Source organism: Cetorhinus maximus, chromosome 19 (assembly GCF_964194155.1).
Source record: "Cetorhinus maximus chromosome 19, sCetMax3.hap1.1, whole genome shotgun sequence".
Classification (NCBI taxonomy): Eukaryota; Metazoa; Chordata; class Chondrichthyes; order Lamniformes; family Cetorhinidae; genus Cetorhinus; species Cetorhinus maximus.
Window position 1 is genome coordinate 10,159,290 of NC_135897.1, and position 19,543 is coordinate 10,178,832.

Here is a 19,543-nt window from a genome sequence, read left to right on the forward strand (position 1 = left end):
CTCCTCCTATTGGCTAGCTTTTATCATTTTATTTCTGTCCACTCGAAAATAATTTGTTGGTTTCAAGATGTCACAGTGACATGAAACAACATGAATGCAAGCTCTTTCTCTTTGTTCAGTGTTTACAGCCCTTGTGCAAGGCAGAAATCTTTGTGTAATTAATGTGAAGGAAAGAGGGGTGATTATCTGTGTGTGTGTTGAATCAGCCCATCACAGGACTGTTCAAGAGCTTGCAATTTTAGTGGTGACATTCCTGGCTAAAATGCATATGGCTAATAATTGACAAGCAGTGTTTGAGCAAACATGGTTAAGAAAACAATAATCATTTATCATTTCATGGTAATCTTTAATGGTAATGTTTTAAAAAAAGCTTTAACAAATCAAACATTATAATACTGAGGAAAAATATGAATACCATTAATTACTGTAATGATTTCTCCGTCCCGTAGTCTCACTGTTAAATGCATGGCAATTGATTTTAGCAAATAATTGGACAGTAGTCAACTTAGAGAGGAGTATCAGCACCTTTGAAACTTGACCCTATTCCAACTGTACCATCCAGTATAAAACTGGATATGTTGACACAGACTTGACGGTTTTTGAATGCTCCCTTTCTGCGTTGTCAGTGCAATTAAATTCAATCATTGTTGGCCTTTCCTTCAGGGAGATATCATTTAGGAAAAGGAAACATCCAATTCTTCAGGGCATCAACTGCAACAGCAGTCACTCTCCAAGCAACTGAACCTCGGAGGAATAGGCAGACATCCTGAAGAGACAGTGAAGGTATTATGATCAATCATTTTAGAGTTTGTTTGGTAGTTCCATTATTATGGGCTCACTCCCGGGTTTCTCCAGGTGGTTAATGGGTGAAGGCATAGGGCGGAACTTTCCATTCCCACCAGCAGCAGGAATGGTGGTGGGCAGGGGAAGCAAGATTTGGAGGGAGACCAAAAATCAGTTTCCCGACATTGGGAAATTAGTTTGGAATCCTGTCCTCTTGACTTTCATGGCGGGTTAAAGGTGGGTTGAGTGTCCCACTGATCTATGTCGGGAACCACATTTGCATCTCATGAATGCTCATTAAAAGCCCAACACACCGGAATCTTGGCTCCCCTCCAAACCTAGCGCCCCGCCAGCGGGAATTTAGAATGTTCTGTTTCATGACTGTACATAACTGGCATGCCCTTGGGGAGGTAGACTTCTTCCCGGACTTTCAGGTTAGTCGATGCTGCTTTCACCTTCCTTTTGCACTGTCACTGAGAAATATTAGCCGCCTGTCACACTTGCTGCACCAAGGCTAGGCACAGGGGAGGGGTGAGACCAAGCCAGGATTTGGGGGGATGTCAAGGAGCAGAATGGAAGAGTGAATAGCTGTCCAGGTGCCATTCAAATATGGCACCTGGATGTTGAAGCCTATGAGGTGGCAGCGGGGTGGGCCAATCCCTGCCCACCCCGCCACCAGATTCAACGTGTTCCAGCCACACAGTGCAAGATCTCACGTGTTCAGTTGACCCACTCTCCAGCGGAGGTCACTCTGACTTTTGCTTCCATCAGTGGACTTAGTCTCTGGAACAGAAAAATCTGCCCATAGAAATCAGAATGTCCATGAGGAGGTCTGTAAGTTAATTTTGGCTTGGGTATAATTGGGGGCAGTATAGTGTTGCTGAGCTTGAGAGGGGATGAATCAAAAAGTGTACTCACTCCTGCTCACTTTTCACTCCAGCAGCGCATTGGCTGAGAAGGTTAAGCGCAGCCGTGATGCTTTTCATGGTCAAATAGGTGACCAGCTCACACATAGGAATGGTATTTGTGTGAGATACCAGAGGGCCAAGACACCTGGGCGGTAGCACTGACACCACACAGGACCACATGTGAGCAGCCTGTGCTGCAGGATGATGAGCATTTGCACACACACGCACCTCAGAGGGAACATTGGCTTTATTCAGATCGAGGGGGTAATTTTAACTGAACATGGGTGGAATGCTGCTTTTACATCCTGGCCAATATTGCTCGCTGGTGACTTCAGTGGGAAGTGGGGGTGGCATGTGAAGCCAGCATTGCACCAAACCCATCTGGCAAGTTAGGCTAAAATCGGTCCTTGGACAGCATCTGAGGTAACAGCAAACAACAATCAGCCAAGGGTAGGCACCTCTGCCACCGGGTCTAAAGATTATGTTTGTTTGGCAGCTTGCACAGTTTTGACCTGCTAGCCTGGGCCGTTGCAGTAGAGCAAACACTAGAGATAGGTAGCATGGAATTAAATGACTCCCATCAGAGGAACTTTCCTAACCATTTGGATTGCCCATGGAAAAGAATATATGTCTGTACAGGTTCTAACAGTCTGACCAATACTGAGTTGGTATCTTGCCTCTTTTCTAGTGAGACATGTTGAATACTGCCTTTTGACCCGCACTTAGATCTTAATAGATCTTAAGTTTTATAAACTCTTCTGCATTGTGAAGGAAGTGCCTTTCCAGTAATGATAGCACCATTGCACCTCATGTTATGACCGGGATGGGAGGAGTGCACAGTTGATCTAGCCCCACTACTCCACAGGTCGCAACACTAGTTTAAATGCTCAATTCACCCACAAGAATGGCCAAATATTTACCTTCCGCGAAACCATCAATGACTCTGGTACTGCTTTTCAGGCGGGCTCAAGGAACACTCACAGGTGTTCTAACGTGGCAACTTAGGAGCAGCTTATATTCACTTCAGGCTGTGGACTGGCTCAGGACTGCAAAAAAGCTGCTGTCTTCCTTCTCAAGCAGTTGGTCCTTCTCTTCTCAAAACAAAACCAAAACCCAATTTTTAAAAACACAGTTCCAGGCATCGCTTTTCTCCAGAGCCATAAAACCCATGTGACCTCCTTTGTCCACAGTTCACCAGGATCAAAAGGTTTGCAGGTTTTTTACAGCTGCTTAATTTAATTAACCCTTAATTTCTTGGTAAAAGATACTTTTTCCAGGACTAGCAGTCAGAGTCCTGCATTAAACCTTTAAGGGACAGTGTTTTTTAAAACACAAATTCTTCCAAAATGTCCTTAGTCTATGAAGATGAACCATTTTCTGTGATTGAAGTGTTCATGACACATAAAATGGAAGGAGGCCATTTGGCCACAATGGCGGCTTTTCATGCTGTATCATCCCATACCCACCACATTAATTAGGCATTCCCGGGAAACACACTGTTTCCATGATGGGTGTCTCTCATTTGCCTGTCATACCATCACCTCGCCACGCGCCATATTTAAAGTCCAGCCACACGCACACACCTCAGTGCTTCCAGCCCATGACTGCTGCAAAGAAGACATGGCCCTGAAAGGCAAAAAGACTGCAGCCCCCAGGATCAGTGACACGTCCCTTGAGCACCTTTTGGATGCAGCGGAGGCTCACCATGATGTCCTCTACACCTGCTCTAGCTGCAGGATGGGCAGAAACCTCACTAATCTGGCTTGGGAGGCGGTGGCAGCGGTGGTCAGTGCTAATGCCCTGCAAAAGAGGATAGCCACCCAATGCCGTAACAGGATGAATGATCTCCTCAGTTCCACCAGGGTAAGTCACTCTTCTCATCACTCTCAACTCACACACTCACAAACCCATCACACATCCACAGGGCCCTCACTCATTGCCAGTGCAAGGGACATCACCATTCACTCTCTCAGGGAAGAGTGATCATAGCATGCTAGAATTTCAAGTTCCGTTTGAGAGCGAGAAACTTGAGTCCCACGCTAGTGTTCTGGAGTTAAACAAAGGTAACTACATAGGTATGAGGGCAGATTTGGCCCCAGTGGCCTGGGCAGGAAGACTACAAGGTAGGACAGTTGATGAACAGTGGCAGATATTTAAGGAGATATTCATTTCCTCCCAAGTAAAATATATCCCAATGAGGAAGAAAAATGATAAGAGGGGAAAAAACATCCATGGCTAAGCAAGGAAGTTAAAGATAACTTAAAGGCAAAAACTAAGGCATACCAAATTGCAAAGGTCAGTGGCAGGCTGGAAGATTGGGAAACTTTTAAAGATCAACAAAGGGTTACTAAAAAAATAATAAAAAGAGCAAAGGTAAATTATGAAAGAAAATTAGCGCAAAGTGTAAAATCTGATAGCAAAAGCTTCTACAAGTATATAAAAGGAAAGAGAGTAGCTAAAGTGAATGTTGGTCCCTTGGAGGACGAGACTGGGGCATTAATAGTGGGGAACACAGAAATGGCAGAGATACTTAATCAATATTTTGCCTCAGTTTTCACAGTGGAGGACACTAGTGCCACCCCCAATAGTAACAGGTAGTGCAGAGGGTATAGAGAAGGAGGAACTTAGAACAATCACCATCACGAGAGAAAAAGTACTGAGCAAACTATTGGTATTAAGTTGTAACAAAGTTGTGTGCCTTCACAAAGATGCCATCTGTGACCTCATAGATGCATTTGTGGGTGGCGGCTTGTGATATCCCACAGGGGTCCCTGTGGAGCTCTGAAAGGAGCCACTGGTGTAAAAATTGAGTGCCGCTGTCACTTTCACAGCCACTGGCAGTGGATGCCCTTCATGTCCCTGTGGCGCCAAATCCTGCAGCGGGTGGCAGATGTGACCAACTAAGCTGCATGCCTCCGTGGCTTACAGAGAGTGGAGAGGACGGAGAAGGAAGTAACTGAGGTGCCTTTGCTGTGCAGAGGGAGGAGCAGCACCCTCTGGGAGAAGGGACGGCTGGGGCTCCTGCACACACCGCCGAATAGCAACAGCGAGCCATTGCTGGTTGGCGCAATACAGTCCGCAGAGGGAGTCACATATCATCATCCCTAGACATGTGCAGTCTTCGGCGAAACTGGTCTCGGTCGAGTGCAGGAATGAAAGACAGCGTTTATAGACCCCGGGTCTAGCTAGGCGCCAACCAGCGATGGCTCGCTGTGGCTCTTCAACGAAGTGTGCGAGAGCCCCAGCTGCCCCTTCTTCCATAGGTGCTGCTCCTCCCTCTGCACAACCAGGCACCTCAGTCACTTCCTTCTCCGTCCTCTCCACTCTCTGTAAGCCACGAAGGCATGCAACTAGGTCACCAGGCTCCATGATCCTGATATACCCTTCCTGCAGGATAAAAGAGAGAGGTGCATTAGTCAGCATGGGTGTACTAAGAACCTGTCTTGGCCCCTTAACGCATCCCAGAGAGTGCCGGCCACCACTTGGATGGCCAGAGTTTAGTGCGCTGCATGGCTGCCTGAAACCCCACCCACCTCCACCCCACTCCACCCGTCCAATTGGTGGCAGCTTTGCCCATTGGACTGCATGCTGTGCTCTCAGCTCAGGCACAGGCATTCTCCTAACCCGCGCTGCAAGGCTGCACTGTTAGCTTGAACCATTGGGGAGACTGGTCCAAACCGGGATGATGACATTGCAAGGGGCTGTGAGCGCCTCCACCAGTGACTGATCCATGACCAGCTTTAGCAAGGAGATTGTACAATGTGCCCAGTCATCCAACTGTTCTGCAGTCCACTAAAATGCTCATGAGTTTTCAGTCTGTGCAGAGGGGTGAAAAGCTCTGGATCACTTGGTGGCACTTTGATGCCTCTGCGTTGCTTGAGCAGGCAGAGAAGCTCAAGGTCCAGTCGTATCAATGTGGCTGCGCCTGAACTGTCTCAGCTGCAGAGGAATGGTCATTTTATACAAGGTTCCCCTAATGCGTGGCCGCTTTCTTCGGCCACCCCCACCCCCTCCACGCATATACTTGTGCATTACCTTCAACCACATGACAGCCCTTTCCACCCCCCCCTCAACGTGCCACAACCGCAGAGCAGCCCTTGCCCCCTCCCCCAAATGCACCTTACCCTAAGGCCAACACTTGCACCCCCTCCCCAATGCGGCTCAACCACAGAGCAGCCCTTGCCCACCCCACCCCACCCTTACCAATCAAGCGGACTGCTTTGTCCTGGACGGCGTCAATCTTTTTGAGTATTGTTGGAGCTGCACTCATCCAGACAAGTGGAGAATATTCCATCACACTTCTAACTTATGCCTTGTAGATGGTGGACAGACTTTGGGAAGTCAGGAGGTGAGTTACTATCTGCAGAATTCCCAGCCTCTAACCTGCTTTTGTGCCACAGTATTTATATGGCTGGTCCAGTTCAGTTCCTTGTCAATGGTAACTCCCCCAGGAAGTTGATAGCGGTTGGTTCAGTGATGGTAATGCCATTGAATCTCAAGGGAGGTGGTTAGATTCTCTTTTGTTGGAGATGGTCATTGCCTGGCACTTGAGTGGCGTGAGTGTTACCACTTAGCAGCCCAAGCCTGAATGTTGTCCTGGTCTTGCTGCATATGAGCACGGACTCCTTCCATTTCTGAGGAGGTACATATGGTGTTGAACGTTATGCAATCATCAGTGAACATCCCCACTTATGACCTTAAGAAGGGAAGGTCAATGATGAAGTAGCTGAAGATGGTTGAGCCAAAGACACTAACCTGAGGAACTCCTGCAGTGATGTCCTGGGGCTGAGATGATTGACCTCCAACAACCACAACCATCTTCCTTTGTGCTAGGTATGATTCCAATCAGCAGAGACTTTTCCCCCAATTCCCATTGACTCCTGTTTTGCTAGGGTTCCTTGATGCCATACTCGGTCAAATGCTGCCTTGGTGTCAAGGGCGGTCACTCTCACCTCATCTCCTGAGTTCAGTTCTTTTGTCCATGTTTGAATTAAGCCTGTAATGGGATAAGGAGCTGAGTGGGCCTGATGGAACCCAAATTGAGCATCAGTGAGCAGGTTATTGTTGAGTAAGTGTTGCTTGACAACATGTCGATGACCCCTTCCATCACTTTGCTGATTATCAAGATTAGAATGATGAGGCGGTAACTGGTTGGGTTGGATTTGTTCTGCTTTTTGTGTACAGGACATAGCAGGGCAATATTCCACATTGCAGAGTAGATGCTAGTGCAGTATCTGTTCTGGAACAGCTTTGCTAAGGATGCAGCTAACTCTGGAGCACAAGTCTTCAGTACTATTGCCAGAATATTGTAAGGGTCCATAGCCTTTGCAGTATGCAGTGCCTTCAGCTGTTTCTTGATATCACATGGAGTGAATTGAATTGGCTTAAGATTGGCACCTGTGATGCTAGAGACCTCAGGAGGAGGCCGAGATGGATCACCCAGTTGGCACTTCTGGCTGATGATGTTTGCAGTACTTCAGCCTTGCCTTTTACACTGATGTGTTGGGCTCTGCCATCACTGAGGATGGGGTATTTGTGGAGCCTCCTCCTCCTGTTGGTTGTTTAATTGTCCACCACCATTCACAACTGGATGTAGCAGGACTGCAAAACTCAGATCTGATCCGTTGATTGTGGCATCGTTTATCACATGCTTCTTTCACTGTTTGGCATGCAAGTAGTCCTGTGTTGTAGCTTCACCAGCTTGAGATCTTATTTTTAGGTATGCCTGGTGCTGCTCCTGGCATGCCCTCCTGCACTCTACATTGAACCAGAGTTGATCTTCCTGTTTGATAGTAATGGTAGAGTGGGGGCCATGAGATTAGAGATTGTGGTTGTATACAATTCTGCTGCTGCTGATGGCCCACAGCGCCTCATAGATGCCCAGTTTTGAGTTGCTAGATCTGTTTGAAATCTAGCCAATGCCCTTCTTTGATACTTCCTTTGCACATACCCTGTGATGGAGTCATATCTCATCAACCTTAGTCTGAACTGCCAGATTTTGGGTAGCATCTTCTTTCATGTCCAGAGGGTCTATGATCTGTTTGAATCAATCCCATAACATAGTCTGAAATTTTTTCGCAGGCCAACGTTGCTGCCAATGTTTCTTTTTCTATCATGGCGTATCTCTGAACTGTTTCTGTTAGTGACCTAGAAGCATAGTAGGCTAGGTTAAAAGTTGTTTAATCCTTTTGAAAGCATTTTGCTGGTTCACAATCCAGCACAATTCTTGACCCTGCCTCAGCAACTGTCTCAATGGTTCATTGACCTCTGCTAAATTTGATAGGAACTTGCCGTCTTGGTTGACCATCCCAAGGAATCTTTGAAGCTCAGTTATGTTCCTGGGTTGTGGAAATTTTCTGATTACTTTTGTTTTTTGTGGATCAACTGTGATTCCAGTGGCTTGTACTTTGTGACCTAGAAACTTGATCATGGATTTGGCAAACTCACATTTTTCATTCAATGTTAGATCTGCATCTTGTAAGATTCTCAAGCCCGCTCTCAATCTGCAGTCATGCTCTTCTCTCATGGAGACATGTATAAGTATGTCATCCATATGGCACATTACATCTTCCATGCCTACTCGAATGTGAGACATTGAAAATTTCTGGAGCGGATGCTATTCCGAAGAGCAATCTATCGAAACAAAAACAACAGAATGGTGTTATAAATGTGGTCAGCAATCTGGATTCATTGTCCAAAAGCAACTGCCAAAATCCACTGTTTGAATCCAATTTGGTAGATAATGGACTCTTGGTTAGTTTGGCAAGGCTCTCATCCACTGAGGCCATTGGGTGGATCTCACATTCCATTGAAGATAGGCTTGCGGTGGACCGTGGTAGAGAATCCCCTGGTAGATTTCTCAACTAGTACATCAAGGAAGGGGAGTTCATCTGACTAATCCATTTCATTGGTGAAAGGTAAGATTGTCAGTCAGGCTCACAATGTGGTGCATTTGCCACACTGGACACTACATATATTAATACATAGGGCCTTGTTCTTTGCAGGCAGAAAGAACATGTACATGCATTGCGCCTGTTTCAACTAAACAGAATAAGTGACAGCCATTCACTAACTAATTCCTCAGGGCAATGCCTTGACCAATCAGGGTCAAGTTGCCTGGTTTAAATTTAAAACAATGTTTGGCAGTTAACTGTCAATCACCATCAGTGGTGCATTCTCCAGTGCAATGCAACTTGCCAACCAATCATCACTCTCTTCACATACAGTAAATAATTGTTGTTTTCCCCCTTATATTGGTATTCATGCAAGTGGCCTGATGAGTGCAAGAAAAAAGCTGGGACATGTCTCTTTTTTCAGCAATATTCAAGATCCTACTGCACCAAGTAATGTACTGACCTGGTCTTTTTAATCTTTTTTGTGTAAACATGAAGCAGTTCTACACCTTGTGAACCTTTTTCTCTAGTTGTCCCAGTTCTGGCGCTGTTGTAAGCCTTCTGCACTCTGCAATGGTTCAGGGAGTGATAGTGTGGGTTCCATGCTTCTACTGAGCGCTGGAATTGTTCCTGCTTCTGTACTGATGTTTGTTGATTGTTGGGCCTATGCTTACTGCTGTCCAGTCTCTGTCTTTGCCTGTGTCTCAGCTTGTATCTGCTGCTCTTGCAATGTTTCGATGTCTTGGTGTCTTAATTTTTTTATTGCTTTTGCCCTTCGAGAATCTCTTCTTTCCAGCCCTAAATCTTTTTTTTAAGGAATGTTGGGTCTTTTACTCACTGCCACCATGTTTTGTTGTGCGGTTGGGGCCTAAAGGATGGTTTTGGGGATTTTCTATTCTCCCAAGTTATGCTACCCGAGTCTGTAGTTTCTAAAGACCATTACTCTTCATTTACAGCAAGTATTTAGACAGTTGGATCTCTACACTTTTCCTCCTTCTTCCTCCTTCTCCTCTTACTTCTGTCATGTGATCTGACATCATTATTACATCAGCATCACGTATGCCTCTGATGTTAGCCCTTTACTCTACAACTCCCAGTCAGCCATGAGATAGAAATAATATTGGAGCCTCTACCTTCACTATCCATAGCTCCAGACCACAACATGCATGTAAAAGAGCATGTTGCCACAGCAACTCGGACTCCCAGTGTGAACTGTCACATACCACCACCACTCCAAACTCATATCAACCTGCTTTCATTTCTCCCTATTCCTCCTCTTTCTGGACTACTCTTTATTCCAACGCTCTCTGTCTTTCTCAGTCTTCTATGCACATGGTTTCATGCTTCATCCTGGTCCCCCTGCCCTTGCCAAATTAGTTTAAATTCTTCCCTACAAAACCCGTTATCTTCCCTATGAAGACATTGGGCCCAGCCCAGTTCAGGGTCAGATGGGGAAAAAAGTCCATGGCACAATAACACAGGGACTGGAAAGAGTGAGGTTCATGGTCCAAAGGGCCTTTTCTCCATCCAGAAATTCTTTCGAAGAGTTTAATCCAATAGTGTTTAAAAAAAATTCTTCGTAAAGCAGATCTTTTCCTTTTGCTTCACAGCGGTTACTGAGGAAGAATCCAAAGCCATGAAAAGCCAGAAGAAATTATACCTGGTCACCCTGCTTCTCTTTGCTTGTGTTATCCTGTACAGACAACTTAAGGTCATCATCCACTTTCAACAAATGACGGGTATACCTGATGCTGATTACCTCAACCCAGACACAACACCCGGGCTCATGTTTATAGATTGCAGCAATAAGGTGGCGCCTTCAGCACTGGCACTTTGCTCCGTGGAGTCAGCAGCTCGTGCAAATCCTGAGAAACCCATTTATTATTTCATGAGTGGTTTCAGTGGGAATTTATCAGATTATCCAAATCAATCCATGACCTTCCAAACTCTTTTATCAATGAAAAACATCATCCTATTACCCTTGAACCTCAAAACACTCTTCGAAAACACCCCTTTGGCTGATTGGTATCAAAAGGTAAGGGATCACGGAGCTATCATCAGCTCATACATCAAACTGATCACAGCTGTAGTTTAGCTTGATTTAAGTAAGGAGGCTTTTTCTGATTATAACAGTTGAAGGAAATCCAGGGGTGAAGAATGACCACGTGCTTTATTGAAGATTCAGGTGTTGACTTTCTGCCGTCATCTCACAGGTTTGAAACATGCTCCGCTGCACCCACACCCCGAATTTTCACCACTCCCTTTCCAGAGGCTGTGCCAAAATGCATCCCCCTATATTTCTCTGAAAAGAGAAACATGTTGCCAAAGCTTTGCGTAATGCACTTCATCAGGACAAATGCAAGAATGCCAAATTTAAAACAATCACAACTATTTATATTACAGTAGAGCAAGGTGCTGAATGGTTGGCAAGTTAACTCTGATTGGCCAAGGCATTGCCATGGGGAAAGCAAAGGGGAATTATAGGCTCTCCAGCTCCCAGGTAATTGAAGAAAGGCTCCAGGCTTGGACATGTTCCTTTTGTTCACAGAGAACAGACCACTGTGTATCAATGTATATCACATTACGTCAAAGTCACTTCTGAGATAGAGCAGCCCAACATGCTTCCTTCCTCAATGTACTAGTTGAGAGATTTGCTAATGGGTTCTCCACTACTGTCTAGCACAAACCTACCTTCACCAGTCAATATACATGCTGGGATTCATATAGCTCCTCCGCTATAAGATCGGCCTTATTAAAAATCTTGTAAATAGGGCCTTAGTCATTTTTTTTATTCTTTCATGGGATGTGGTCATTGCTGGCAAGTTCAGCATTTGTTGCCCTTGAAAAGGTGGTGATGAGCCACTGGCCTGAACTGCTGCAGACCATCCTGTAGCAGTTTGTTACAATTGAGTGGACATATCAGAGGGCAGTTAAGAGTCAAATACATTGCTGTGGATCTGGAATCACATACAGGCCAAATCAGATAAGGACAGCAAATTTCTTTCCTAAAGGACATTAGTGAACCAGATGGCTTTTTAAGACAATCAATGATAGTTTCAGGGTCGCCATTACTCAGAATAGCTTTCAATTCCAGATTTTTTAAATTAAATTTTTTCTTTTAGTAATTAATTGAATTTATATTCCACCAGCTGCCATGGTGGGATTTGAACCAGTGACCCCAGGGCATTAGCCTCTGGATTACTAGTCCAGCGATGTTACCACTACACCAGTAGCAGGGGTGGCATTGGGAGGCCTGCCCACCCTAAGTGGCCAATTAATGGTTATAAAGCTGGCAGTCTGTCAAGAGGGGTTGCCTACCTTACCCTACCCTGTGCCCATCAGAGGCCTTCCCCCTCCACCCCCACCCAGGATCTTCCAATCCCCGCACTTCTCCTGCATTCCTCAGCCCGGTCCAGCCCAGCACCCCCCAACTCCCCTTAAGATCTGGGCTCCATCGCAACATGCCTTCTTCAGGACTGACTGCAGTCACAGGAGAGGGCAAGGCTTCCTTGGCACTGCTGGGACCAAAGAGCTGCTGGGCATTGAATTGGTCGGTAGCTACCGAGGATGGACTTCCTCCACAGATGGCCGTTAAGTGTCCGCAGGTCAAGCCGGCTAAACAGACCCAGAGTTCCCTCGACTTTTACACCAGGGCGCGGGGATCCTGCCCTGCATCGCCCACCCCCATTAAACCCAGCCCCATTAACTCTGTTTCTCTCTCCACAGACATGGAGTACTGTTTTCTGTTTTTACTTCAGGTCAGTACTTTGTTTTTTAAAAATGCATTAATGCCCTATCTGAGCTGTCCTCTAGTCTAGAACATTAGTGAATAAAATAAACCTTGGGGAACCTGACTAGTTATTGGACCCCAATGGATGACTCACTGCTTTTAAAACAGTCTGATCTGTTGCACTCTTTAAATATAGATACTCTGTTTGCTTGTACCAAAACAATGAAACCTCATCAGCAATCGATGATTTCTCCAGGACCACAAGCAATTTTTCAGGACGTAGCCTGAAAATATGCTCCCTAATCTCCTTCAGATCCCTAGAATTTATGCCATTTGATCCCAAGGCATTTGTTATTCTTCGATCTCCGTAAATTGACTTCAGACTCCTTTCATATATTAGGTATCTCACAACAAATGAATCTCCAGTTAGTACTCTGCTCTTTAGTGAATATGCCTCAGAAATGTTCAAAATACAAATGGATCTCTGTGGGATTGTTCATGATAAGATGGATGCATAGTTTTATGAAGACAGCATTATTATACCACGTGTTACGTAAAGAATTTGATGCCCCATGACATTATCCACAGAATTACATTGAACAGCATCAGAATTTACAACATAGAAACCAACCAGTCAGCCCACTTGGTCTATGCTGGTGTTTATGTTCCAAATGACCCTCCTAACATGTTATTTAGTTCATCTCACCCGATCAAAATATCCTCTAGTCATTTTTCCCACAAGTACTTACCTAACTTCTTCTAAATGCATCGATGCTATTTTTGCTATTCATGGCAAATTGGACACAGTTTTATACAGGCAGCAGTGTTATACCATGTGTTATCTGTTATGAGTCTGTGCCATTTTGTAAAGGGAGAGCCGGAAGCCAAGGCTTAAACAGGTTTTCTGCTGTAAGTCTGGTGAAGTTACAGTGTTGGACTGGGAGCAGTTCTGGGGAACTACTCAGGCATAGAATCATAGAACCATAGAAGATTAGAGGACAGGAGCCCACTCGGCCCATCATACCTGTGCCAGTTCACTGCTAAGTCAAACAAAAACTAACCCCACTGCCTTGCTCCCTCCCAAAGCCCTGTACGCAAACTGTAGAAGTTTATATTGTTTTGAAATGAATCAACATTAATGAGTAATGAACCTAAACAGCACTATGATTGTAAAATTAATTCAATATAATGCTAAAATTCGAAACTTGATCTTTATAATTAAAGGGAGATAAACTAGCTAAATATGAGAATAAAACAAATAGAGTAATTCAGTCTTAAAACTGAACTGTCGATTTTCCAAAGTATGAATTGCTACATCAACAATGTACACCAAAAGTAATAGGATATGAACAAATAGAAATCCCAACATTGAAACATCAGCTGGGCTGTTAACAGAGCTGTTAACATAGGATAATAATAATAATAGTCTCTTTTCACTAGGATGATCTATAAGTTCTCCACATGAAGAGAAAACATGTTTTAGCTATTCACGGAACAAGGCATTTACTGTCCTTACCTAATTGCCTTTGAGAAGATCATCATGAGCCAGCATCTTGAACTACTGCAGTGCATAGGTGTGGGCCTCCTTCTGAGATTCCCACCATTACAGATGCCAGTCTTCAGGCAATTTGATTCACTCCGTGTGATGTCAAGCAATGGCTATAATACTGAAAACTTATGCTCCAGAACTAGCTGCATCCTTAGCCAAGTTAATCCAGTACAGCTACAACATGGGCACTGAGGTGTCAGCTGTGGCTCAGTTCATAGCACCCTCGCCTTTGAATCAGAGGGTTGTGGGTTCATGTCCCACTCCCGGAAAACCAAGAACTGTGAATGTACTCGAAAGAGTTACATGCGATCTGTTGATAACTCGAAAGAGTTACAACATGGGCACACAGCTGACCTGAATTAGGGACTGTGCTTGATTTATCCCTTGTTATTGTTAATTGTTTTGACTCTACAAGAGTTACAACATGGGCATTTTAAAGTTTTTCCTTGATTTTTACAGCTGACCTGAATTAGGGGCTGTGCTTGATTTAGCCCTTGTTATTGTTAATTTAGTTAATTGTTTTGACTCTACAAGAGTTACAACATGGGCACCTAGCTAACAATGTGGAAAATTGCTCAGGTATGTCCTGTCCACAAAAAGCAGGACAAATCTAATCAGTACCCATCAGTCTAATCTCAATCATCAGTGAAATGATGTAAGAGCCAGTGCTATCAAGCAGCAATTCATCAGCAATAACCTGCTCAGTGATGCTTAGTTTGGATTCCACCAGGGCTACTCGACTCCAGGCCTCATTACAGCCTTTGTCCAAACATGGACAAGAGAGCTGAACTGCAGAGGTGAGGTGAGAATGACTGCTCTTGACAGCAAGGCAGCATTTGACTGAGTGTGCATCAAGGAGCCCCAGTAAAATTAAAGTCAGTGGGATTCAGGTGAAAAGGTTTCCACTGATTGGAGACATAGCTAGCACAAAGACAGTGGTTGTGGTTTTTGGAGGCCAAATATCTCAACCTCAGGATCATTGCAGGAGTTCATCAGGACAGTGTCCTAGCACCAACTATCTTCAGCTCCTTCATCAATGATCAAGCCAGGTTGAAAAGTAAGCTGTGGGGAGGACACAGAGGGGATGCAAAGAGATATAGACATGTTAAGTGAGTGGGCAACAAGATGGCAGATGAAGCATAATATAGGGAAATGTGAAGTTATTTACTTTGGTCAGAAGAATAAAAAAGCAGAATTTTTTTAAAAGGTGAGAAACTCCTAAGTGTTGATGTTCAAAGAGACTTGGGTGTGCTTGTACAAGGAACACGGAAGGTTAGCATGCAGATGCAGCAAGCAATTAGGAAAGCAAATGGCATGTTGGCCTTTATTGCAGGGGGATTGGAGTACATGAATAAAGAAGCTTTGCTACAGTTGTACAGGGTTTTGGTGAGACCATATCTGGAGTACTGTGTGCAGTTTTGGTCTCCACATTTAAGAAAGAATATACTTTCATTGTAGGTGGTGCAGCAAAGGTTCACTAAATTGGTCCCTGGGATGTGGGGGTCATCCTATGATGAGAGACTGAGTAAATTGGGCTTATATTCTCTGGGGTTTAGAAGAATGAGAGGCGATCTCATTGAAACCTACAAAATTCTGTTCTGATTGTTTCCACTGGTCAGGGAATCTAAAACATGGGGGCACATGGAGGATAAGGGACCAATCATTTAGAACTGTGATGAGGAGAAGTTACTTTACTCAAAGGGTTGTGAATCTTTGGAATTCTCTACTCCAGATGGTTGTGGATGCTCCATCGTTAAATACATTTAAGGCTGGGGTACAGATTTTTGGTCCCTCAGGGAATTCAGCGATATGGGGAGCAGGCGGGAAAATGGATTTAAAGCCCAAGATCAGTCATGATCGTATTGAATAGTGGAGCAGGCTCAATGGGCCATGTGGTCTACTCCTGCTCCTATTTCTTGTGTCCTTCTGTTCTTCCCTTCATCATCGGGCCAGAAGTGAGGGTGGTCGCTTAGGATGTTCGCTGATGATTGCACAGTGTTCAATACTATTTATAACTCCTCAGATAATGAAGCTAAATGCTGACACAAATTGCTTCAGTATCTGAGTACTGAACATTGTATGTTCATCAGCAAATATCCCCAATCCTGACTTTATAGTGGAGGGATAGTCATTGACAAAGCAGCTGAAAGTGGTTGGACCTTGTGCGCTGCCCTGAGGAGCTCCTCCAGCAATGTTCTGGGGCTGAGATCATTGGCTTATAACAACCACAACCATCTTCCTTTGTGTTAGGAATGACTCCAACCACTGGAGAGTGTTCCCTCTGATTGCCATTGACCTCAATTTTGCTAGGGTTCCTCAAAGGCTGCCTTGATGTCAAGGGCAGTCACTCTCACCTTATGTCTGGTATTCAGCTCTTTTGTCCATGTTTGGACCAATTGGCTGTAACAAGGTCTGGAGCAATGCTCCCTCTAAGCTGCATGAGTGTGCACCTGCCCTGCAATTGGAAATGTGCCGCATAATGTATAGGTTGTACACAAGCAACATTCCCATGGCTGTGCATCAATCTTAAAGCGCAGGGCAACAAGCCAGTGGTGCAAAGCAAAGAGAGTTTGGAGGCAACATTTGTCTGGAGAAGATTATTGGTGAGTAAGTGTCACTTGACAGTACTGTCAACATCGATTCCATCAGTTTTCTGATGCTTGAGAGTAGACTGATGGGGCAGTAATTGGCCAGATTGGATTTGTCTTGCTTCTTTTGTGAGATCATGTTCCTGAGGCAAGGACGCAGGAGACCATGATCTCAAATGGGAAACTCCACAGATCATGGGAAAGCTTGTAGGAGGCATTCAGCAGAGACTGAGGCCTTTTCTGTAGAATGAGAGGGAAACATGCAGAGTCAGTTCACCCAGACTGCCTTCACAAATCTTTTTTTTATTTGTTCATGGGATGTGGGTGTTGCTGGCTAGGCCAGCATTTATTGACCATACCTAAGAGTCAACCATATTGTGTGGGTCCATAGTCACGTGTAGGCCAGACCAGGTAAGGATGACAGATTTACTACCCTAAAGGGCATTAGTGAACCAGATGAGTTTTTATGACACTCAGGAATGGTTTCATGGTCATCATTAAACTTTTAAATCCAGATTTTTATTGAATTCAAATTTCACCATCTGCCATGGTTTGATTTGAACCCAGGTTCCCAGAGCATTATGCTGGGTCTCTGGAATACAAGTCCACTGACAATACCACTATGCCACCAGCTCCCCAATCTTGTATTGGCTGGTGAGAGGGTGAGATTGGTAGAAGGCTTGAGGCAAGTCACCTCCCTGTCTTCCTTATCATTTCATCTGGCAAGTGGAAGGTGGCCTAAGCAAGCTTATACTTCCAGCCTATCAGTGGAAGGATCTCGAGAACAAGTGAACAATTATATTTCAATATTAGTTTAGAAACAGCCATGGAGAGAAGTAGCGAGTGATTCAGCAGTGTTGTTATTTTGTAAATTATTTTCTTGGAAGAAAGCTTCAGGCTTCTCTGTGGATGGTTTTAAAGACTGAGAGGGTTAAAGGAGAAAACGTTGGGTCGTACTGGGCAATGGAAGAGGGAACACATCTCAATGATCACCTTTAACTCTGTGTAATGCAGGTAGACCCAGATTTGGAACAATACTGGATTCACGTGCTCTCAGACGCCTGCAGGCTAGCCCTCCTGTGGAAATACGGTGGCATATACCTGGACACAGACATCATATCCTTGAAGCCGTTGACTTTCACAAATTTCATCTGTGCCCAGCAGGAAAATCTAGCCAATGGTGCAGCTCTGGGATTTAGCCAACACCACAGTTTCACACAGGACTGCATGATAGATTACGTCAACAATTATCAAGGTGAAATCTGGGGTCACCAAGGCCCTTTGCTAATGAGCCGTGTATTGAGACGCTGGTGTAAAACAGACGACCTTGATGAATTTATTGGTGTAAAGTGCAATGACATTTCTTACCTGCCTCCAAAGTTTTTCTATCCAATTCCATACGATGAGTGGGAAAAATACTTTGAACATTGGACACTGGAGAATATCAGGGCCACTTTCTCAAATACATACGGGACACATATCTGGAATTTTCTGAGCTCTGGGAAGCAGGATAATATGAATCATGGGAGTGGAGCACTATTGGAATACTTCTTCCATAAATATTGTCCGAGAACATATAAGACTTTTTACACAAAGCAATGATTTAATTCGAGCTTCTGTTTTGCCAATTTGCATATAATGTTTATTGAAGAATTTATTTCACACTGATTCGCAGTTTGAAAAATGTCACCAACAGTTCCCCTACTAGTCCAGTAATTCCACTGTCTGGTTTGGTACTGAGTCACTCAGGCCTGAAAGGTTCCAGATTCATTTCCCACAGCCTACCTGGTGAAGCAGTCTCCAGATTGGATGGAATTTGGAACATTACAATTGGCCAAAAGGCACCTGGACTAAGTGGAGAGCATTAGTATCCAATGTTCATATTGTTGTTCACTGTCCATGATTTTATTGGGAGATGCTTGTGTGTATATGTTGAATGAGGGTAGGTTCTGACTTGGCTATGAAGTGCCATTTGGTTGAATTCTTTGCTGAGCCTCACTAAGCTTGCATGTGAAGAATCAGCACTGGAGTGAAGAACTGGCTTCTCTGACTCTGCCCACCAACATGAGACAAAGCTTTTAAGGAGTGAATTACAAAAATTGGACAAGGACAGAAGTATACAATTTAATCCCTAGTATAGTAATGGTACAAAATAAATATCAGAAAGCTGGGAATGATAAAAAGTAATTCAGTACATGGCCAAATGTAAACAACTTCCAAAATTCACAGAACTGGTAAGGACATAAAATAGTAGTGTGTAGGTGGAAGAATGAATGCAGACCCTACTCTCCCCTATCACGAACTCCAATACATCTGCTTGTTCTCCGGAGCATTCTACAGCATTTGTTCATCACCCTTAAAAGTAAACGAATGAGATTCGACAGCATTGCAGTTTGCTTTCCACAGTTGACATATCCAGGCACCCAAGCATACTTTAGTTATAAATATTCAAAGAGTATTAAATGGAGGGGTGGTACCAAAAAGGGGATTTACACATGGAGGCAGAGAGCATGGCTAAGGTACTAAATGAGTACTCTGCATCTGTCTTTACCAAGGAAGAAGATGCTGGCAAAGTCAAAATTAAATAGGTGGCAGTGGGACGCTGGATGGGCTAAAATCTGACAGAGGAGGTATTAGAAAGGGTGGATGTACTTAAAGTTGATAAGTCACCAGGACCAGATGGGATACATCCAAGGGTACTGACGGAAGTAAGAGTGGAAATTGTGAAGGCACTGGTGATAATCTTCCAAACTTCCTCGGATACAGGAGTGGTGCCAGAAGACTGGATTTTGTGTTTTATGCCCCAGAGATATTGAGAGATGATACACCAGCTTCTATATGTGTAACGGGAGCTTTATTCAATTCTTTAAAATGTCCGCTCTTTCATGGTTACAGCAGCTTACCTCAGTCTAGTTTCTTTTTCTAAGTGACTACACCCAGGTTTAACCAATCATATACGTGAGCTGTCAACAGTCAACAGATGCACACAACCAAACACCGAACAATTGGACACCACAATGAAGAATTGCAAATGTTGCACCCTTGTTCAAATTAAAGTATGAGGGGTAAGCCCAGCAACTACAGGTCACTCA

At 44.3% G+C, this 19,543-nt stretch overlaps 1 protein-coding gene across 1 annotated transcript; it reads left to right on the top strand.

Moving 5' to 3' along the window:
* The first annotated feature begins 608 nt into the window (after window positions 1–608).
* On the top strand, window positions 609–18,836 carry LOC144693630 (lactosylceramide 4-alpha-galactosyltransferase-like). The gene is made up of 3 exons (XM_078563463.1): window positions 609–783; window positions 10,195–10,619; window positions 17,466–18,836. The coding sequence occupies exons 2-3, from the start codon at window positions 10,221–10,223 to the stop codon at window positions 18,051–18,053; spliced, it is 987 nt and encodes a 328-aa protein (XP_078419589.1). The 5' UTR covers window positions 609–783; window positions 10,195–10,220; the 3' UTR covers window positions 18,054–18,836.
* The last annotated feature ends 707 nt before the right edge of the window (window positions 18,837–19,543 follow it).

Coding starts and splice junctions, on each gene's coding strand:
- LOC144693630 (XM_078563463.1), top strand. CDS start 10,221: ATGAAAAGCCAGAAGAAATTATACCTGGTCACCCTGCTTCTCTTTGCT. Junction 10,620..17,465: donor TGGCTGATTGGTATCAAAAG/GTAAGGGATCAC, acceptor TGTGTAATGCAG/GTAGACCCAGATTTGGAACA.